Here is a 23,716-nt window from a genome sequence, read left to right as displayed (position 1 = left end):
CACGCTGGGAAACATCCCCTAGGGTGCATAAAGCGCTCACACGCTTGTCAAAGAAGGTGGCACTACCGTCTCCGGATACGGCCGCCCTGAAGGAATCTGCTGATAGAAAGCAGGAGGCTATCCTGAAATCTATATATACACACACAGGTGTTATACTGAGACCAGCTATTGCGTCAGCCTGGATGTGCAGTGCTGCTGCTGCGTGGTCAGATTCCCTGTCAGAAAATATAGATACCCTAGACAGGGACACTATATTGCTAAACGTAGAGCATATAAAAGACGCACTTTTATACATGAGGGATGCACAGAGGGATATTTGCCGGCTGGCATCCAAAATTAGTGCAATGTCCATTTCTGCCAGGAGAGGGTTATGGACTCGGCAGTGGACAGGAGATGCAGATTCCAAACGACACATGGAAGTTCTGCCTTTTAAGGGTGAGGAGTTGTTCGGGGATGGTCTCTCGGACCTCGTTTCCACAGCAACAGCTGGGAAGTCTACATTTTTACCCCATGTTCCCTCACAACCAAAGAAAGCACCGTATTATCAGGTACAGTCCTTTCGGCCCAATAGGGGCAAGCGGGTTAAAGGCGCGTCCTTTCTGCCCAGAGGCAGAGGTAGGGGAAAGAAGCTGCAGCATACAGCCAGTTCCCAGGAGCAAAAGTCCTCCCCCGCTTCCTCTAAGTCCACAGCATGACGCTGGGGCTTCACAGGCGGAGCCAGGTACGGTGGGGGCCCGTCTCAAATTTTTCAGCAATCAGTGGGCTCGCTCACGGGTGGATCCCTGGATTTTTCAGATAGTATCTCAGGGGTACAAGCTGGAATTCGAGACGTCTCCCCCCCGCCGTTTCCTCAAATCTGCCTTGCCAACCACTCCCTCAGGCAGGGAGGCAGTGTTACAGGCAATTCACAAGCTGTATTCACAACAGGTGATAGTAAAGGTACCCCTACTTCAACAAGGACGGGGTTACTATTCCACAATGTTTGTGGTACCGAAACCGGACGGTTCGGTGAGACCCATTTTAAATTTGAAATCCTTGAACACATATATAAAAAAATTCAAGTTCAAGATGGAATCGCTCAGGGCGGTTATTGCAAGCCTGGACGAGGGGGATTACATGGTATCACTGGACATCAAGGATGCTTACCTGCATGTCCCCATTTACCATCCTCACCAGGAGTACCTCAGATTTGTGGTACAGGATTGTCATTACCAATTCCAGACGTTGCCGTTCGGTCTATCCACGGCTCCGAGGGTCTTTACCAAGGTAATGGCCGAAATGATGATACTCCTTTGAAAGAAGGGTGTTTTAATTATCCCGTACTTGGACGATCTCCTGATAAAGGCGAGGTCCAGAGAGCAGTTGTTGGTCGGGGTAGCACTATCTCTGGAGGTGCTACTACAGCACGGCTGGATTCTAAACATTCCAAAGTCACAGCTGGTCCCTACGACACGTCTACTGTTCCTGGGGATGGTTCTGGACACAGAACAGAAAAAAGTGTTTCTCCCGGAGGAGAAGGCCAAGGAGCTGTCATCTCTAGTCAGAGGCCTCCTAAAACCAAAACAGGTGTCGGTGCATCACTGCACGCGAATCCTGGGAAAGATGGTAGCTTCCTACGAAGCGATTCCATTCGGCAGGTTTCATGCAAGAACCTCTCAGTGGGACCTGCTGGACAAGTGGTCCGGATCGCATCTTCAGATGCATCGGCTGATAACCCTGTCTCCAAGGACAAGGGTGTCTCTGCTGTGGTGGCTGCAGAGTGCTCATCTTCAAGAGGGCCGCAGATTCGGCATACAGGACTGGGTCCTGGTGACCACGGATGCCAGCCTTCGAGGCTGGGGGGCAGTCACACAGGGAAGAAACTTCCAAGGACTATGGTCAAGTCAGAAGACTTCCCTGCACATAAATATTCTGGAACTGAGGGCCATTTACAATGCCCTAAGTCAGGCAAAACCCCTGCTTCAAAACTAGCCGGTACTGATCCAGTCAGACAACATCACGGCGGTCGCCCATGTAAATCGACAGGGCGGCACGAGAAGCAGGACGGCAATGGCAGAAGCCACAAGGATTCTCCGATGGGCGGAAAATCACGTGTTAGCACTGTCAGCAGTGTTCATTCCGGGAGTGGACAACTGGGAAGCAGACTTCCTCAGCAGGCACGACCTCCACCCGGGAGAGTGGGGACTTCATCCAGAAGTCTTTCAAATGATTGTAAACCGTTGGAAAAGGCCACAGGTGGACATGATGGCGTCCCGCCTAAACAAAAAGCTAGAAAAATATTGCGCCAGGTCGAGAGACCCGCAGGCGATAGCTGTGGACGCTCTAGTGACACCGTGGGTGTACCGGTCGGTTTATGTGTTCCCTCCTCTTCCTCTCATACCAAAGGTACTGAGGATAATAAGGAGAAGAGGAGTAAGAACTATACTCATTGTTCCGGATTGGCCAAGAAGAGCTTGGTACCCGGAACTTCAAGAAATGATGTCAGAGGACCCATGGACTCTACCGCTCAGACAAGACCTGCTGCAGCAGGGGCCCTGTCTGTTCCAAGACTTACCGCGGCTGCGTTTGACGGCATGGCGGTTGAACACCGGATCCTGAAGGAAAAGGGCATTCCGGAGGAAGTCATTCCTACGCTGATTAAAGCTAGGAAAGAAGTTACCGCAAACCATTATCACCGCATATGGCGAAAATATGTTACGTGGTGTGAGGCCAGGAAGGCCCCAACAGAGGAATTTCAGCTGGGCCGTTTCCTGCACTTCCTACAGTCAGGGGTGACTATGGGCCTTAAATTGGGTTCCATTAAGGTCCAGATTTCGGCTCTATCGATTTTCTTCCAGAGAGAACTGGCTTCACTACCTGAAGTTCAGACTTTTGTTAAGGGAGTGCTGCATATTCAGCCCCCTTTTGTGCCTCCAGTGGCACCTTGGGATCTCAACGTGGTGTTGGATTTCTTAAAGTCACATTGGTTTGAGCCACTGAAAACCGTGGATTTGAAATATCTCACGTGGAAAGTGGTCATGTTGTTGGCCTTGGCTTCGGCCAGGCGTGTATCAGAATTGGCGGCTTTGTCATGTAAAAGCCCTTATCTGATTTTCCATATGGATAGGGCAGAATTGAGGACTTGTCCCCAGTTTCTCCCCAAAGTGGTATCAGCTTTTCATCTGAACCAACCTATCGTGGTGCCTGCGGCTACAAATGAGTTGGAGGCTTCCAAGTTGTTGGACGTAGTCAGGGCCCTAAAAATCTATGTTTCCAGGACAGCTGGAGTCAGAAAGACTGACTCGCTCTTTATCCTGTATGCGCCCAACAAGTTGGGTGCACCTGCTTCAAAGCAGACTATTGCTCGCTGGATCTGTAGTACGATTCAGCTTGCACATTCTGCGGCTGGACTGCCGCATCCTAAATCAGTAAAAGCCCATTCCACGAGGAAGGTGGGCTCTTCTTGGGCGGCTGCCCGAGGGGTCTCGGCTCTTCAACTTTGCCGAGCAGCTACTTGGTCGGGGTCAAACACGTTTGCTAAATTCTACAAGTTTGACACCCTGGCTGAGGAGGACCTAGAGTTTGCCCATTCGGTGCTGCAGAGTCATCCGCACTCTCCCGCCCGTTTGGGAGCTTTGGTATAATCCCCATGGTCCTTACGGAGTCCCCAGCATCCACTAGGACGTTAGAGAAAATAAGAATTTACTCACCGGTAATTCTATTTCTCGTAGTCCGTAGTGGATGCTGGGCGCCCATCCCAAGTGCGGATTGTCTGCAATACTTGTATATAGTTATTGCCTAACTAAAGGGTTATTGTTGAGCCATCTGTTGAGAGGCTCAGTTGTTATCATACTGTTAACTGGGTATAGTATCACGAGTTATACGGTGTGATTGGTGTGGCTGGTATGAGTCTTACCCGGGATTCAAAATCCTTCCTTATTGTGTCAGCTCTTCCGGGCACAGTATCCTAACTGAAGTCTGGAGGAGGGTCTTAGTGGGAGGAGCCAGTGCACACCAGTAGTCTAAAGCTTTCTTTATAGTTGTGCCCAGTCTCCTGCGGAGCCGCCAATCCCCATGGTCCTTACGGAGTCCCCAGCATCCACTACGGACTACGAGAAATAGAATTACCGGTGAGTAAATTCTTATTTTTTTTTTATTTTTTTTTTATTAAAGTATAGTATTACCTTTTTTTCATATCCTTCTTATTTATGTTTATGGGGAGCGTTATAATCTTTGTACTAATATTGAGAGTCTATATCTATATATTTTATACATAATGTCCACATACACCTTTGCTAAAATTGCTTCAAATCCCCTGTTTGACAATTTGTCTGCGCCAAGCTTCTTATTCTTTAATATGCATTTTAATCTCATCACTAAGACAGCAACAGTACATTGCAAGGGCACACTGACTGCTGCGGCTGGCATCGCTTGTACTTCTCTGTGTGACTATGTCACAAATCTGGGTAAGAAAGGCAAAAGACAGAGCTCAGATACTGTAAGAGTGGCCGCGCCATGCCCCCCCGTCACCTATTGTTATGCTTAGTCGGCCACCTTGAACACGTTTTCTACCAATTTGTTTGCAACAAAGTAGTAATACTTTGTCCCTAGTACACTTTGGGTGAGTTTGTGTGCAGCTACAATGCGAATAAGACCTAAATTTAGGGTCTAAGTCGCACCAGGGGGTCACATGCCGTATGGCCCAAACACGCTAGGTGAATAAAGACATCTGTGAATTAGGGAAGAGAGTCATGTTACATGCTAGTATATCTGCAAGTGGACTTTAAATGTACGTCCATTTTTTTATGTAGGCAGTTACTTACAGTTCTTCTTGAATATAATCATTTTCAAAATGTCGACAGATCCATATTTACATTTTTTGGCTTTGTTTCTTCAAGGTAGATTCCGATTGTGTGTTTGTGGCTCCACCTTCGCCAGAGCTATCTCCAAGGCCTATGTCTTTGACCTCTCCTCGGCTCAGTCCTGCAGGATCCGGCAGATCCCAACCTGAAGGATCCAGTGGCACACAGCCTTCCCTTCTGGGTGGACAACTGTCTATCCGTCCTCTAGCTCCAGTTGGCTCTTCTGCTCCTGATAGATCACAACCAGAAGGGTCTCTGAGACTCCATCCTGTAGGTTCTCCACTTAGTCCCAAAGATGAGTCTGGCAGATCACAACCAGAGGGATCCTGTCCTGGTCTCTTATCCCCAACTCATCAGTATAGGCCACTATCTCCTCCACCATCCTCACCTCGCCATTCTCCAGCTCCTAGTCCCAGAAGCTCACCACACATCGGCAGATCCCATCCCGGTGTACATCCAAACAGACTTCAGGATCCTCATGTGAGTTCTCATTGTACTCATCCAGGCCGAGTGGAGACAGACCAATCACCTTTCAGTGGGACCCTAGCAGGAAATGAACAAAACAAAGCTGGAGAGGATTTTAGGTAAATAAAAGAATAATAGAGCTTTATTGCGATAAAACTGGGTGGGTTATATTGTTTCTGTGCAGGGTAAATACTGGCTGTTTTATTTTTACACTGCAATTTAGGTTGCATTTTGAATACACCCCACCCAAATCTAACTCTCCTTGCACATTTTATATATGCCTCACCTGCAGTCCAACATGGTTTTGCCCTTTAGAGAACAAATTTGCTGCTACAATCAGGTCTGAATAAGGCCCTATGCCCTTGTGATCAGTGCAGACTCTAGAGAGCAAGAGGGACGAGGAGGAGAGCTGAAGGGAGGCGGTAGAGAGTAGGAGGCTGAGAGTGGTAGGAAAGGGTGGAGAAGGAGCAGAAGCAGTGCATTGTGAGTAATGTTCCAGATGCTGTTGCTCCCTGCTGGGACATTAGCGCTTGGCATCATGACCTGGAGAATTTGCAGAAGCACCACAAGCGGTATGGGCATAGGAAATTTGGATAGTGCCACTACTTCCTATTAGTTATACAGTGCTATTTGTGTTCATAGATAGCAACAAGCACTTTTTAACATAAGAACCCAGTGATATTAGCCTTATCAATCGGTGTTAATTCCATCTGTCCAACAAGCTATCACCTCAATCATTTGCCTTTATTGTATCCTGACCAGACTACAAACATGTCTGTGGTCTCCTGCTTAGTAGACTTTCACTTCATTCTAAGGTGAATGCTGCAGCCTGGCATATACATTTCTCATTTGGAACTTACATATGTCTGAGCTGAGTGTTACTCAGTGTTATTCCACAGACATGATATCATTAAAAGCCTAATATTAACATACAAAGCCCACCAAAATATTCCAACCATTTTGTCACCTTTCCTGTCCCTAAATACTGTATGTCACCCGGGATGCGGTCAAAATTCCGGCAGTCGGGATCCCGATAGGAGACCGACCACAGGATCCTGATGGCCAGAATCCCGACACATCCTGGAGGTAAGTACAGAGGTTGGGGTTTGGATTTAGCACTAGGCGTAGGTTAGGCCTAGGCAGTGGGAGGAGTGAGTTAGGGATAGGGGTGGGGTTAGGAACTAGGAGGAGATTAGAGTTAGTATTAGGCTGTGGGAGGGGGCGGTTAGGGTTAGGCTGCAGGAGAGGAAGGTTAGGATTAGGCTGTGGGAGGGGGTGGTTAGGGTTAGGCTGCAGGAGAGGAAGGTTAGGATTAGGCTGTGGGAGGGGGTGGTTATGGTTAGGCTGCAGGAGAGGAAGGTTAGGATTAGGCTGTGGGAGGCGGCGGTTAGGGTTAGGCTGCAGGAGAGGAAGGTTAGGATTAGGCTGTGGGAGGGGGCGGTTAGGGTTAGGCTGCAGGAGAGGAAGATTAGGATTAGGCTGTGGGAGGGGGTGGTTAGGGTTAGGCTGCAGGAGAGGAAGATTAGGATTAGGCTGTGGGTGGGGGCGGTTAGGGTTAGGCTGCAGGAGAGGAAGGTTAGGATTAGGCTGTGGGAGGGGCCGTTTAGGGTTAGGCTGCAGGAGAGGAAGATTAGGATTAGGCTGTGGAAGGGGGCGGTTAGGGTTAGGCTGCAGGAGAGGAAGGTTAGGATTAGGCTGTGGGAGGGGGCGGTTAGGGTTAGGCTGCAGGAGAGGAAGGTTAGGATTAGGCTGTGGGAGGGGGTGGTTAGGGTTAGGCTGCAGGAGAGGAAGGTTAGGATTAGGCTGTGGGAGGGGGCGGTAAGGGTTAGGCTGCAGGAGAGGAAGGTTAGGATTAGGCTGTGGGAGGGGGTGGTTAGGGTTAGGCTGCAGGAGAGGAAGGTTAGGATTAGGCTGTGGGAGGGGGTGGTTAGGGTTAGGCTGCAGGAGAGGAAGGTTAGGATTAGGCTGTGGAAGGGGGCGGTTAGGGTTAGGCTGCAGGAGAGGAAGGTTAGGATTAGGCTGTGGGAGGGGGCGGTTAGGGTTAGGCTGCAGGAGTGGAAGGTTAGGATTAGGCTGTGGGAGGGGGCGGTTAGGGTTAGGCTGCAGGAGAGGAAGATTAGGATTAGGCTGTGGGAGGGGGCGGTTAGGGTTAGGCTGCAGGAGAGGAAGGTTAGGATTAGGCTGTGGGAGGGGGCGGTTAGGGTTAGGCTGCAGGAGAGGAAGGTTAGGATTAGGCTGTGGGAGGGGGTGGTTAGGGTTAGGCTGCAGGAGAGGAAGGTTAGGATTAGGCTGTGGGAGGGGGCGGTTAGGGTTAGGCTGCAGGAGAGGAAGGTTAGGATTAGGCTGTGGGAGGGGGCGGTTAGGGTTAGGCTGCAGGAGAGGAAGGTTAGGATTAGGCTGTGGGAGGGGGTGGTTAGGGTTAGGCTGCAGGAGAGGAAGGTTAGGATTAGGCTGTGGGAGGGGGTGGTTAGGGTTAGGCTGCAGGAGAGGAAGGTTAGGATTAGGCTGTGGGAGGGGGCGGTTAGGGTTAGGCTGCAGGAGAGGAAGGTTAGGATTAGGCTGTGGGAGGGGGTGGTTTGGGTTAGGCTGCAGGAGAGGAAGGTTAGGATTAGGCTGTGGGAGGGGGCGGTTAGGGTTAGGCTGCAGGAGAGGAAGGTTAGGATTAGGTTGTGGGAGGGGGCGGTTAGGGTTAGGGGTAGCAAGAATATACTTACCGGGATGTGTTGGGATACCAACTGCCGGGTTTTCGTACCCAACCCGGTCATACAGATGTATCCTGCGCTCCTTCTGTGTTGGGAGGGAACCGATTGGATCCCTCTCAGGGGAAATCACGGGAAGAATCCCATAGGCTTGTATAGGGCAATGCCATTTAAAGATAGTATTACTCAATACATCCAAGTTTTGGAATGTATCACATTCCGGAGCTTGGTGCATATGCAATAAGTGGCCAAACCTCAGAAAACGGCATTGCCGGAGGTTTGGCTGCATTTTTTGCATTGCTGCTGGTATAACTCTACATATAATAATCTCTTTGCAAAGTGTTGACATATTAAATGTCTGTGCATTAAATGGGAGTGTCTCTATCTTGCATCACTCTAGAATAGAGTCTGAGAGAAGAGGCAGTGCACAGAGATCTAATGCCTTATAGGATTGGAGGCTGGTGTAGTCTAATGGTTTCATAACCGATTTTGGTTTTCCCCTCATCATATATATATATCTTGAAATTCATTAGTGTTAGCAGGCCTGGCAACAGAAATCTTGGGGCCTGGTACGCTTGTAATTTTTAGAGCCCCCATCCCAGATTACACTTTCCTACCCATTATTTATGTCAGGCATTCCCAACCACGGTCCTCAAGGCACACCAACAGTGCAGGTTTTAGTGATATCCAGGCTTCAGCACAGGTGACTTAATTAGTAGCTCAGTTATTTTGATTTAACTATCTGTGCTGCACCCTGGATATCCCTAAAACCTGCACTGTTGGTGTGCCTTGAGGACCGTGGTTGGGAATGCCTGATTTATGTTATAGGCCACTTGTGCCCCAGGAGCAATGCAGGAGTTTTAAAAAGAAGTTCCCCCAGTATACATACTGGCCCCCAGTGCCCCTTATGCCACACAGTAGTGACCATAACACGCAGTATGCCACACAGTAGTAGTCCTTTGCTATCTTGGGTAAGAATACAGGGGGTCATTCAGACCTGATCGCACGCTACATTTTTTCGCAGTGCTGTGATCAGGTCAGAACTGCGCATGCAGACAGAGACAGGTTTAACGAAGAAAGCAATCGCACGGGCGATCGCAAGAAGGTTGACAGGAAGACGCTGTTTGTGGGTGTCAGCTGACCGTTTCTAGCGAGTGTCCGGAAAAACGCAGGCGTGCCCAGCCATTTGGAGGGAGGATTCCTGACGTCAGCTCCTGGCCGGATCATCGCAGCGGCTGAGTAAAGGGCGCTACTCACTGGCCGACCCGCCGCCGAGCTGCCCGACGGCGGATACGGCCGACGAGCGACCCGGCGGCGGGGGGGCAGTGACGGGGGGAGTGAAGTTTCTTCACTCCCCCCGTCACGCGGCTGCATTGAAGTGCAGGCAAATATGGACGAGATCGTCCATATTGGCCTGCATGCACAGCCGACGGGAGACCAGCGATGAACGAGCGCGGGGCCGCGCATCGTTCATCGCAGGAGTCTCCACACTGAAAGATATGAACGAGTTCTCGTTCATTTATGAACGAGATCGTTCATATCTTTCAAAAAATCGGCCAGTGTGTAGGGCCCTTTAGTCCTGAGCTGTGCAGAGACTACACAAACTTTTATATGTGCAGCTCTCTGCACAAGCGTTCGCACCCCTGCACATCAACTACCCCATTCCCCTGTAGGCGGCAACTACCTGATCGAAGCACTGCAAAAAAACGCCTGCGTGCGATCAGGTCAGAATCACCCCCACAGTTCTACCATTATAACTCAAATACAAAGATGCATAAACATAAATTTAGCACCCCCTTCAGAGTGGGTGTGCGATCATGCTCATTGAGCGTTTAGTGCGACCCACACCCGTAACACTTTTTACCACTACCACTGTATGGCAACGCAGCAGCATATTGGGCAGGGAGAGAGAGAAGACTGCCTGATATGCTGCTGCACTGCTATACAGTGGAAGTGAGAGGAGACTGCTGCTGCTCAGCGAGAGAAGAGACTGCTGCCGCTCAGCGACAGCAGTCTCCCATTTCCCTCCCGCCGCAGACCAGCACACAGCAGCATGTTCTGGATTGCAGAGGGAGGCACCTGTGCATTGTGACAGGGTGGCGTGCAATTCCACCGATCGTTTCCCCTGGATCTGCCCTGGTTTGGTCAAACTGTTATAGTTAGTAACAGTTAGAGCCATGGAGCCAGTAAGTGACCGTTATCACAGGGAGGAGTTATCTCAGAGGCGGGCAGCTGGTGAGAGAGAAGGGCAGGGCCATAGCGGACACCACACAGTGCAAATCCAAGTCTCAGGAAGGACAGACAGCAATGAGAGACCCAACAGAGGGAGACTCCCAGGAAGAGGGGTGTAGCCAGAAAGACACCGTTCTGCAGCAATTGTTAATTTTATGCCCTATAATTAGCACCCTAGATCGTTTTCTGAGCCACAGTAGTGCCCTAGTACATGTTATGTCACAGTGTTGATTTAGAGGAGGTCAGAAATGCCATCTATACTGCTAATGTGCATGCAGCAGAAAACTATAATAATTCTACGGACGCTGCTGCAGGGATTTGTACAGAGACACCCACTGACGGACTCTCTGATCCGCTGCTTGCGTAAAAGGATGTACATCAGTCACACCATGTAAGCAAGCACAACCCAAGAGCCATGTAAGGTACGCCTTGTAATTATACTGTCTGTGGCTGTGTTAGCCAGTGCAGCCAATCAGCATTTTCTGCCAATAGCAACAAGCAATCATAATAGCATCCATATTTACATTCAGGCACATATACTGTGTGCTGCCCTTCATATATTATTCCATATATACATTATTCACACTTAGAAATTGAAGAGCACCCCATTGGTTTAATAATGGCAATTAACATTTTAACATTGGGGGTAATTCCAAGTTGATCGCAGCAGGATTTTTGTTAGCAATTGGGCAAAACCATGTCACTGCAGGGGAGGCAGATATAACGTGCAGAGAGAGTTAGGTTTGGGTGGGGTGTGTTCAATCTGCAATCTAATTTGCAGTGTAAAAATAAAGCAGCCAGTATTTAACCTGCACAGAAATAAAATAACCCACCCAAATCTAACTCTTTCTGCACATGTTATATCTGCCTCCCCTGCAGTGCACACGGTTTTGCCCAATTGCTATCAAAAATCCTGCTGCGATCAACTTGGAATTACCCCCATTTTCCATAGTAATGGGATACTTTATGACACAACTCAGCAATATCAACTTATCAAATCTAAATGTGTTGTATAAAAATGTAGAATGCTTGAAATCTTCTATAGAACCATTCATCTAGATATCCTGTATGCTGCTTTTGCAATCAACACCCTCCATGTGCTTTCAAAAGCGTATCTATAGAAAGTGAGCAGTGCGTCAGGCTGCAGCGTTTAATGTACACAGCAAAAACAAGTTACAATGCACGATTACTGTTATGGTTAAATAAAGTCGTGTCTGAAGCCTGGTTCCCATATGTTCATTATTACTCAATGCAGCGCCCACTCAGCACGCTCAAGTCATTCATTACAGGAGACTTCATGCAGGTTTATGTGATATTGGGTGCGAATCGTGGTACACATCTCTAAACGCATCAGTAACATGACGTGGCCAAGGGAACTAAGAGCCATGTAATTCCAATGTATTTATTTCATACTTGCCTACTTTTGAAAAAGCATTTCAGGGAGATTGTTAAAGTAACCTATAAGCATGAAAATGTTCTGCTACATCTGAGAGGCGTGTCATGAAAATGAATTACATCCAAATGTAAATGAGCCCCAAAGTTAGTATACTGTATACACATATACTGCAAGTGGCCATCAGAAATCTTATTATAACTGCATGTAGCCATAGGGATCATTGTGCCTTATAACCAATGCAGGGAAATGACGCTGATGATCCCATTTGAATGGATGTACAGTAGCTCTAATTTATTTTTCCCCCCAAGAATGTAACAGCTATATAAAAGGGGTACGTTACAATCAGGGAGATTGCTGGACTATTCAGGGAGTCAGGGAGATTGTTATTATTTCAGGGAGTCTCCTGCAGAATGAGGGAGGGTAGGCAACTATGATGTATTTGTAAATAAAAATTGGTAATAAAATGTATAAATTCTTTATATTGTAACTGATGAATAAATGCTGCAGTTCCCATCTATAAAATACATGTAAATTGAAGTAGAAAAAGGAAGTGGAACAGAGTGGGGAGGGAGATATTGCTTGAAACACAAAAAAATGAGGAAGAGGGTGGAAAGGAATATTTGGTGGTGGTGGCGGTAGTAAATAAACAAACTCATAAACAAGCAGCAATGCAGTTTCCATACGGCTGCGTATGACACATTTTTATGTGGATCATCCCTATTTATGCAGTAATACCTTCTCCAGCAGCTGCAATATGGTGCCCTCTATATTGTTGTTACATTCATGTAAATGAAGGCAAGATAGTATGTCATAAAATCCTCTATATTCCTTGTATGTTCTCAATATTTAATATCTAAGTGTTTTCTTTGTTCCAGGAAAAAGTGAGGTCGTACAATACATTAGGTATCCTATACTGTAGTAGTAGTATTTTAATGGATGATATGTCACTTATTTTCCTAGAGAACACTGTGTATCCATAGATATAGATAATACATCTGGACTTGCATTGTTAGCAGCATGTTTGTATATGGCCACCTTTTGGAGTAGATAGTGTAATACTGTGATTAGAAGTTGTCCAGGTTTTAGCCTACTTTTTTTTTCTAAATGATTCAAGCTGTTGAATGTGCTGTCTTTGAGGCGATGCCACTTTTCATGTAACATTGATTTAGTTGAATGTGCTGCAGTATTACATTTTGTGCAAATGCATATTCCTTATTATTACCTTGCGTATTTCTCTTGGCTGTGGATTCTAGTAGTTCCATCGTATTTCATTTATTGGCCTGCCCTAAAGCTCTTTTAATAAGATTTGATTTATATTCTTTCTTTAAAAACCTGACTTAGTATTTTTACTCGCTGATGGAAAACCGTACCTCTGGAACAGTTTCAGAGGATACTGGTTGTTGAGATAAGCATTACAGTCCACTGCTTTAATACTATCTTTTGTGTGTTTTTATCCTTCTCATTCAACATTTCTAAAGGTGGGTACCCAGCCTGACACCACTGCTGACGGGACCCGACATGCGCAAGTGCATACACACTTGCCAATGCCACGTCCGACGGGAGTGGGGTGGGCGGTGGATTTGTAGGAACCTGCAGTAGTGCGCATATCATGGGTACACACTAGAGAAGATGTACTTGATATGTCCCTTAGATCTGTGGGATTGGTCGACATACTGTCTAGTGTGTACCCAGCTTAAGTCTACATGCTCTATTTTGCCTTATGAGATGTTATGGTTAAAGCTAAGTTTCTGTTATCATTAAAATGCATGCTGACTTCACTCAATGCATGATCCTTATCACAGTAATAACAAATTATAATTATGTATTACCGGAATGTATTAAAAACACATCCAGGACAGGGGCTCTGATGTCTAAAAGAAAAGTACTTGCTTATTTGATAAGTTTACTTCCTGCATCCGGGGCAGGTGCGGTCATCAGACACCGCATGTGTGAGTAGCCATTGCTGGGGAATTGTGCGGAAAGTAGGCCATAGGCTACAGTAACTAATGCCATCTAAAGATACCAGGACCAAGCTCTGGAATGCTTCAGGAAATTGGTAAACCTCGCAAAGAGCAGCCTCCATGGAAACCTAAGATTAAATATGTTGGCTATCTGCTGCAGTCCCTCCCTAAACACATTCAGGGGATACTTGAACTTTGTGCATATAACCCTAAAACTTTTTTGGGGGGATATCCCGCCTATTTCTTTTGATAAATTGGTCCCATAATCTGATAGCAACTTACTTGTTTCTCTTCACTCATGTATTTATCCCCATATTGGATGGTGATACCACCTCCTTATCTACCCATTTATTCATATATTGTGACAATCTGGGGTAATTAGATCGGTAGAGTGCTCAGTGGTGACAGTGGCAGCACCAGGTGTAGCCAATAGTGCATCTGTCGTGTGCTGAAGATGCGCATGATGAAAAAGAGGTGTGGCCTCTTAGTAAGGAGCAGGTGGTGTGATCTAGCGGAAAGACTCTGATTACCTCACTCCAGGGGCGTGCCCAGCAAACCCGGAGATGCTGGACTGGACCCTGAAAAACTGTCTCCTTCACAGTGACAGGAGCCGGTTGCTGCAGGTTAATGTCACACTGCAGCACCCAGCTCCTGCCACTGAGGAGGAGGAGGCGGCATTTTTTTGTCACTCCCTGGGTGTGGCACGTACCTCCCTTGTGACGCCTGTGAGTGGTGCAGTGTTTGAATCAAGGTCGCACACAGCTTTTCAGGTTTAAACAAAACAAATGGAGCTTTACTGTTAGCAATCAGCATTAAATAAAAAGAAGGAAAAACAAACAAACAAACTGCCTAGCCCCCATGCAGGGCACTACTTCACTTCTTGGCCCCTCTCTAAAATATGCAGCAAGTGTATACATGGCCTTCTGGCTTTCTCAGACTCAAAATCACAAGCATAGTCACAAAGATTTGATAGTCTTTTCTCAGATTTAGGGGGACATTTACTAAGCAGTGATAAGAGCGGAGAAGTGAGCCAGTGGAGAAGTTGCCCCATCAACCAATCAGCAGCTCTGTATCATTTTATAGTATGCAAATTATAGATGGTACTTCAGTGCTGATTGGTTGCCATGGGCAACTTCTCCACTGGCTCACTTCTTCGCTCTTATCACTGCTTAGTAAATGTCCGCCTTAGACACTGGCTTCCTCAATGCGCTCTTTGCCTCCACAGTTTTACTTGGATACCACAGGCAGCCTGACTGGATTCCTCAACTCCACCTGGGCTGTTTACACAGACAGCAGCCTTTCTTGACTTCACAGTCCCCTGGACTATCTCCACTCTGCAGCCACTTTCTCTTACGTCCTAGAGGATGCTGGGGTCCACTTTAGTACCATGGGGTATAGACGGTTCTGCAGGAGCCTTCGGCACTTTAAGACTTTTCAACAGTGTGAACTGGCTCCTCCCTCTATGCCCCTCCTCCAGACCTCAGTTTCGAAAATGTGCCCAGGAGACTGGATGCACACTAGTGGAGCTCTACAGGGCGGGGCTTCTCCTCAGACTTGCCAGAAAACTCACTGGGTGCCATTTACTCCTGCAGAAACTCCAGTTTGAAGCTCCTGAACGCTGTTTCGCCTCATGACAACGCTGATACAAGTACAGGGTGTTATAGAAGGGGCAGAGCGTGTTCATTATAATTAGGTCTGTGGGCCTATTATTGCTATATGCGCTGTAAGTGGGTAATATTTCCACAATTCACAATAAGGCGCAGTGTGTGGACTGGCAAATCCCTCTGTGTCTCTCTGACAGACTTTAGTGTGGGTCTGTCCCCAATAGCTCCCCTGTGTGATAGGGGTGTGTGTGTGTGTGTGTGTGTGTGTGTGTGTGTGTGTGTGTACAAGTTGTAACATGTCAGACAATGGGGAGGATTCTTCCCAGGAAGAACCCATTTTAGATGCACAAGAGGGTAATTTGGTGGCCCTTCCCTCTCAGAAGTGGGTGAGAATGTTGCAAAAGAATATGTCAATGCTTGCAAAGAAATTCTCTGAGTCTGAACAACAGACTAAATATATTGGAGGCAGTCTGTGGATGATGCACTGTTTACTGACCCCTCCATATCATCCACTCGGGTCCCATCCAGTTCCCAGAAAAAGTCTCTGGCCCAGATAATGCAAGGGGACACAGACACAGATTCCGACACTGACGTCGACACTGGGGATTTGAGAGGGGTAGACCCCAAATTAGCCAAAAGCATACAATGTATGATAGTCGCTATAAAGGACGTGTTGGAGTTTCCTGAAACAACACTGGTCCCTGAGGAAAAGGATTATTTGAAATTAAATAAAAAGCAGGTTGTGACTTTTCCTCCTTCAAAGGAATTGAATGCGTTCTTTGAAGATTCCTGGGCTAACCCTGAGTAGAAATGTACCCTTCCCAGAAGGATACGTGTAGTGTACACTTTCCCTGAGGAAGACAGGCACAAATGGGAGACACCCCCAATGATAGACACCTCAGTTTCTCGGCTGTCTAAGAAAATTGTTTTGCCTGCCCCTGGCTCAGCCCCTTTAAAAGATCCAGCTGATCGTAAATTAGAAACAACCCTAAAATCCATATATACGGCTAACGGAACGGTGCTCAGGCCTACCATTGCTTGTGCGTGGGTAGTTAACGCTGTGGAAAAATGGTCTGACAACTTGCTTGTTAACATAGACACAGTTAACAGGTATGAAATAGTCCTAACTCTCGGCCATATCAAAGATGCTGCAGGTTACTTAGTTGAAGCTATGAAGAATACTGGGTTGCTGAGTTCAAGATCCTCCGCTATGGCGATTTCAGCCCGCAGGGCACTGTGGATCCACCAATGGAATGCTGATGCGGAATCAAAAAAGAATATTGAGGCGCTTCCTTACAATGGAGAAGCCCTCTTTGGAGACAAGCTGGATGCCATGATTTCAACAACTACATCAGGCAAGTCAGCATTTCTGCATTCCGCAGCTGCGCCACCTAGGAAAGGATTTCATTCTTATACGATGCAATCCTTTCGGCCCAACAAGTCCAAAAAGGCAAAGGGTACCCCCTTCTTCGCAGGAAGAGGTCGAGGAAGAGGTAAAAAATATACAACACCACAGCTACTTCTGCTAAAACCTCAGCATGACGCTGGGGCTCCCCTGCGGGAGTACAATCGGGTGGGGGCACGTCTAGTGTCTTTCAGCCAGGTTTGGGTTCACTCAGATCTGGATCCTTGGGTATTGCAGATAGTATTCCAAGGGTACAAATTGGAATTTCAGGACCTTCCCCCATGCCAATTTTTCAAATCAGCCTTACCAGCTTCTGTTCAGGACAGAGCAAAAGTGCTGAACGCAATACAGAAATTATGTCAAGACAACGTAATTTCCTTAGTTCCTGTGTCACGACAGGATTCAAGCCTGTTTGTAGTGCTGAAACCGGATGGCTCGGTCAGACCGATTTTAAACCTAAAGACTCTGAACCTTTATTTGAAAAGGTTCAAATTCAAGATGGAATCCCTGAGAGCGGTGATCTCCAGCTTGGAGGAATAGGAATTTCTGGTATCGATGGACATCAAAGATGCTTATTTACATGTTCCCATCTACCCGCCGCATCAGGCATACCTGAGGTTTGCGGTGCAGGACTGCCACTACCAGTTCCAAACATTGCCTTTCGGGCTCTCCACGGCTCCGAGAATATTCACCAAGGTGATGGCGGAGATGATGGTTCTTGGACGATCTCCTCTAAAAGCGAGATCCAGAGAGAAACTAGTGCAGAACATTGCACTTTCCCTGACAGTGCTTCAACAGCACGGTTGGATCATAAACCTTCCAAAATCACAATTGGAACCACAATGAGGTTATCATTTCTGGGAACTATATTGGACACGGAAGCACAGAAAGTATTCCTACCGGTGGAAAAGGATCCGGAGATCCAGAGGATGGTCAAACAAGTTTTAAAACCAGCACGCATATCAATTCATCAGTGCATCCGCCTGCTGGGGAAGATGGTAGCGGCCTACGAGGCTCTACAATGGCCGATTCCACGCCAGGGTGTTCCAATGGGACCTACTAGACAAGTGGTCCGGATCGCACCTACACATGCACCGGAGGATAATCCTGTCAACAAAAGCCAGTATTTCACTCTTGTGGTGGCTTCAAAGTTCTCTCCTCCTGGAGGGACGCAGGTCTGGATTCAGACTTGGATCCTGGTGACCACAGATGCAAGCCTCCAAGGTTGAGGAGCAGTCACGCAAGGGGAAATCTTCCAAGGACGATGGTCAAGTCTAGAAGTACTCCTTCACATAAACATTCTGGAATTGAGAGCTGTGCACAACAGCCTTCATCGAGCGGCACACCTTCTTCAAGGTCGTCCCATACAGATCCAGTCAGACAATGTAACGGCAGTAGCTTACATAAACTACCAGGGCGGAACAAAAAGCAGAGCGGCAATGGCAGAGGTGACAAAGTTATTCCTCTGGGCAGAAAGACATGCAAAAAGCTCTGTCGGCAATTTTCATTCCGGGAGTGGACAACTGGGAAGCAGACTTCCTCAGCAGACACGATCTCCATCCAGGAGAATGGGGCCTCCACCCAGAAGTCTTTGCAGAGGTAGCAGATCGTTGGGGCGTTCCTCAAGTAGATATGATGGCATCACGTCTCAACAAGAAGCTTCAGAAATATTGTTCCAGGTCGAAAGACCCACAAGCAATAGCAGTGGCTGCACTGGTGACCCAGTGGGTGTTTCAGTCGGTATATCTGTTCCCTCCACTTCCACTAATACCAAAAGTTCTCAAGATCATCAGAAGAGCAAGGGTTCGAGCAATTCTCATTGCTCCAGACTGGCCAAGGAGGGCTTGGTATCCAGATCTTCAGGCGTTATTACTGGAAGATTCTCAGCCTCTTACTTTTCGCGAGGACCTGCTTCAGCAGGGGCCGTTTGTTTATCAAGACTTACCGTGGCTGCGTTTGACGGCATGGCTGTTGAGCGCCAGATCCTAGCCCGTAAGGGTATTCCCAATTAAGTCATTCCCACACTTATTCTGGCCAGGAAAGGGGTAACGTCCAAACATTACCATCGTATTTGGAGAAAATAGGTATCTTGGTGTGAATCCAAGAAGTCTCCTGCGGTGGAGTTTAAATTAGGACGTCTTCTCCTATTTCTACAGGTGGGTGTGGATGCTGTCTTGAGATTAGGGTCTATCAAGGTCCAAATTTCTGCCTTGTCCATTTTCTTTCAGAAACAGTTGGCTTCCCTTCCTGAGGTCCAGACGTTCGTGAAGGGGGTTCTGCGCATCCAACCTCCCTTTGTGCCTCCTGCTGCGCCATGGGATCTTAATGTGGTGTTGCAGTTCCTTAAATCGGACTGGTTTGAGCCTCTACAAGAGGTAGAGTTGAAGTTTCTCACTTGGAAAGTGGTCATGCTGTTGGCCTTGGCCTCAGGCAGACGAGTGGCTTAATTAGGGGCTCTGTCACACAAGAGTCCTTATTTGATTTTTCATAAAGATAGAGCTGAACTGCGGACGCGTCAGCATTTTCTTCCAAAGGTTGTGTCTTATTTCCATATCAACCAACCTGGGGTGGTGCCAGTGGCTTCTGACACCTCAGCCGTTTCAAAGTCCTTGGATGTCGTCAGAGCGTTGAGGACTTATGTTGCAAGAACGGCTCGGCTAAGGAAAACAGAATCTTTGTCCTCTATGACCCCAACAAGATTGGGGGTCCTGCTTCTAAGCAGAATATTGCGCGCTGGATCAGAGGTACCATTCAGCACGCTTATTCCATGGCAGGATTGCCGTTACCGAGTTCGGTAAAGGCCCACTCTATAAGGAAAGTGGGTTATTCCTGGGCGGCTGCCCGGGGGGTCTCGGCGTTGCAAATTTGCCAAGCAGCTGCTTGGTCAGGGGCAAACACGTTTGCTAAGTTTTACAGGTTTGACACCTTGGCTGCTGACAACCTTCAGTTTGGTTAGTCAGTTCTGCAGGAACATTAGCCCTTTCCCGCCCGTACTGGGAGCTTTGGTACATCCCCATGGTACTAAAATGGACCCCAGCAACCTCTAGGACGTAAGAGAAAATAGGATTTTAATTACCTACCGGTAAATCCTTTTCTCGTAGTCCGTAGAGGATGCTGGACGCCCGCTCAGTGCTCATTTTTCCTGCAGAATTACGTTTTATCTTTTTACACAGGTTCTCATGTGTTAAGATGTTTTACAGCAGTTGCTGTTACGTTATGCATGCCTGTTAGCATGGGTTATGTTGAAAGCCATGTTAGGCGGCATGTTTTGTATGGTGTGAGCTGGTGTGAATCTCGCCACTAGTTTAATGTAAATTCTTCTCTCGAAGTTGCCCGTCTCCTCGGGCACAGTTACTATACTGAGGTCTGGAGGAGGGGCATAGAAGGAGGAGCCAGTTCACACTGTTGAAAAGTCTTAAAGTGCCGAAGGCTCCTGCAAAACCGTCTATACCCCAAGGTACTAAAATGGACCCCAGCATCCTCTACGGACTACGAGAAAAGGATTTACCGGTAGGTAATTAAAATCCTATTTTTTCTTTCCTGTTTGGGCGGATCCATCCAGCCCCACACAGAATCCATGCTCACTATCGCCCTTTATGCTGATACTGCCACAATATATATTATCTCTATTAACTGTTTCAACCTACACTTTTCCATTGGATTAAAATCACTATTGCAGCAAAGGTAGTCTGAGACATTAGAGGCATGGGCAGCTGTCTAGGGTCTTGGTCTCAGGCATTGGCGTCACTGTAGGCCGCACCCATGTGTCACCCTCCGTGGGGAGACACCAAAATTTCGGCTTCTCCTTAGTAACCGGGAGCATTGTGACATTGTGCAGCCCTTGGTTCCTGTCACAGTGTAGAAGCTGGCAGTGCAGGCAGACAAATCTCCATGGGCAGCCCAGCATCTCCGGGAATGCTGAACATGCCCTTAGAGTAGGGGTGGGCAAAATACGGCCCGCGGGCCGGATGCGGCCCGCAAACCGATCCTGCCCGGCCCACTGCCTCCCACCAGCAAGCAATGACAAGCGGCCCGACCAGCTGAGCTGCTTGTCATTGCTCTGCACTGCAGTACCTCCAAGCTGCCAGCGGCGCCTCTCTCCCCTGCTGATGCTGCGTTGTAGCAGCCTCCTCCTCCCGCCTCCAGACTCCCCAGTGACAACGGCTGTGTTCAGCCGAAAAGGGGGCGGGGCTACGTGCTGATGAAGGGGCGGGTCTACACGGGACCTCAGGGGGCGGGGCTACACGGGACAAGAGCCAGACTGCTGCAGATCCATCCTTCCTGCCACTGCCAGCCAGATCAGTAAGTTAATGGGAAAAGTGAGTGAGAGAAAGTGTGTGTGTGTGTGTGTGTGTGTGTGTGTTTGTGTATTTGCGTGTGCGGGCAGTGGCGTCAGACTGTTTTTAGGTTGGGGGGAGAGATCTTTAGCTCTCGCTGTACCAAACCCTCCTGTGTTCTGTCACCGTGTCACCCCCCAGCCCCCCCCCCGTGTTCTGTCACTGTCACCCCCCGTGTTCTGTCACTGTCACCCCCCGTGTTCTGTCACCGTGTCACACCCCCCATGTGCTGTCACCGTGTCACCCCCACCTTGTTCTGTCACCGTGTCACACCCCCGTGTTCTGTCACTGTCACCCCCCCGTGTTCTGTCACTGTCACACCCCCCGTGTTCTGTCACCGTGTCACCCCCACCGTGTTCTGTCACTGTGTCACACCCCCATGTTCTGTCACTGTCACCCCCCCGTGTGCTGTCACTGTGTCACACCCCCGTGGTCTGTCACTGTCACCCCCCCATGTGCTGTCACTATGTCACCCCCCGTGTTCTGTCACCGTGTCACACCCCCTGTGTGCTGTCACCGTGTCACCCCCACCGTGTTCTGTCACTGTGTCACACCCCCCGTGTTCTGTCACTGTCACACACCCCCGTGTTCTGTCACTGCATCACCCCCCCGTGTTCTGTCACTGTCACCCCCTCGTGTTCTGTCACTGTGTCACACCCCCCCTGTTCTGTCACTGTCACCCCCCCGTGTCACCCCCACCGTGTTCTGTCACTGTGTCACCCCCCCATGTTCTGTCACTGTCACCCCCCCCGTGTTCTGTCACCGTGTCACCCCCATGGTGTTCTGTCACTGTCACCCCCCCGTGTTCTGTCACTGTGTCACACCCCCCGTGTTCTGTCACTGTCACCCCCCGTGTTCTGTCACTGTGTCACACCCCCCGTGTTCTGTCACTGTGTCACACCCCCCGTGTTCTGTCACTGTGTCACCCCCCCGTGTGCTGTCACCGTGTCACCCCCACCGTGTTCCGTCACTGTGTCACCCCCCCATGTTCTGTCACTGTGTCACCCCCATGGTGTTCTGTCACTGTCACACCCCCCGTGTTCTGTCACCGTGTCACCCCCATGGTGTTCTGTCACTGTCAACCCCACCAAGGCGCACTCTGTACTATTACACCCCCCCCCCGCTCAAGCCGTGTGGTGCCCAAAAAGGGTGTGTGGCCTAATTTAAAAGGGGTGTGGCCTGGCGGGTATTTTCTCTTTCGCTCCGGGGGCATGTCCAGCTTCCCCGAAGATGCTGGCTGCCCCCGGAGACTGGACTGTGTGTGCCGGCTCTTATCTGTGACCCCTCGTGTTCTGTCACTGTGTCACACTCCCCATGTCCTATCACTGTGTCACACCTTTCCCCAGGGGCCATAAGACACTGGATAATTTGCTTGCTGCGCAATAATTATCCTAAATAAAATGTTAATGTGTAAAAGGGAGCTCTACCTGCTCTAATGTGTAAAAGGGAGCTCTACCTGCTGTAATGTGTAAAAGGGGGCTCTACCTGCTGTAATGTGTAAAAGGGAGCTCTACCTGCTGTAATTTGTAAAAGGGGGCTCTACCTTCCGTACTGTGTAAAAGGGAGCTCTACCTGCTGTAATGTGTAAAAGGGGGCTCTACCTGCTGTAATGTGTAAAAGGGAGCTCTACCTGCTGTAATGTGTAAAAGGGAGCTCTACCTGCTGTAATGTGTAAAAGGGGGCTCTACCTGCTGTAATGTGTAAAAGGGGGCTCTACCTGCTGTAATGTGTAAAAGGGAGCTCTACCTGCTGTAATGTGTGTAAGTGGCGCAATTTGAATAATGGAGACTATTGTGCAGCCTAATACCAGTCTGTATTATTTTTTGTCCACACTCCTTCCACATGAAGCCACGTCCCTATATTTTTTGCAAGTGGGGGGAGCTGCTATTTTGTGTGTGGCCCTCGGATATTGACAGGAAATGTCAAGTGGCCCCTCAGCTGAAATAATTGCCCACCCCTGCCTTAGAGCAATGAAAACGTGGTCAGCCCGCGAGGCCATGCCCCTTTCCTTGAAGCACACCCTCTTTTCGGACACGCTGGTGTCATTGACACTGGTGACGCCTCTGGCCTCAGGAAAACCACTAACAAGAGCAATTAGGTACCCTGTTCCTGCTGCCTTTCAGATTACCAGAGTGAACTGGTGTGAGGCTTATCGCGCCTCACTGAGCTAGGCTCAGTGTGAAGATACTGGCCATGCACAGGGGTGGATTTAGGGATGAGGGTGCCTCTATGCACGTCTGCCCCTGACTCCCCCCCACCCCCCTGCCTAATTTTATTATTTTTATTGACTGGTTATAAGCCCTCATTTGATGATAGCCAATTTAATAGAATTATAAAAAAATTAAAAAAAGCCACTAACTATGATTTGTTTTATTTATTTTTTATTATGTATATATATTTACTAAATGGGACAGCTTACAGGGGCACTATGTGCATGTCCCACCCATTTGCACTCCACTCAAGATGGCATATGGGGCCTAATGCAGACCTAAGTGCAGCAGCAACATTTTTCTCTAATGGGCAAAACCATGTGCACTGCAGGTGGGACAGATATAACATGTGCAGAGAGAGTTAGATTTGGGTGAGGTGTGTTCAACTGAAATCTAAATTGCAGTGTAAAAATAAAGCAGCCAGTATTTACCCTGCACAGAAACAAAATAACCCACCCAAATCTAACTCTCTCTGTTACATCTGCCCTACCCGCACTGCACATGGTTTTGCCCATTAAAGAAACATTTTGCTGCTGCGAACAGGTCTGAATTAGGCCCAGTGGAAA

At 48.3% G+C, this 23,716-nt stretch overlaps 1 protein-coding gene across 2 annotated transcripts in view; it reads left to right on the top strand.

The window, feature by feature from the left end:
* INPP5J (inositol polyphosphate-5-phosphatase J) overlaps positions 1 to 23,716 on the top strand; it is an 81,897-nt gene that overhangs the window by 18,446 nt on the left and 39,735 nt on the right. Inside the window, exon 2 of one of the 2 annotated variants that reach the window (XM_063913407.1) lies at positions 4,882 to 5,425. In XM_063913407.1, coding sequence (XP_063769477.1) covers positions 4,935 to 5,425 — 491 coding nt within the window. In that variant the 5' untranslated portion in view covers positions 4,882 to 4,934. Of the gene's footprint in view, positions 1 to 4,877; positions 5,426 to 23,716 lie in introns of both variants that reach the window. The other variant, XM_063913406.1, reaches the window with a different exon arrangement.

Source organism: Pseudophryne corroboree, chromosome 1, assembly GCF_028390025.1.
Source record: "Pseudophryne corroboree isolate aPseCor3 chromosome 1, aPseCor3.hap2, whole genome shotgun sequence".
Lineage (NCBI taxonomy): Eukaryota > Metazoa > Chordata > Amphibia > Anura > Myobatrachidae > Pseudophryne > Pseudophryne corroboree.
This window is presented reverse-complemented; position numbering and strand designations above follow the sequence as displayed.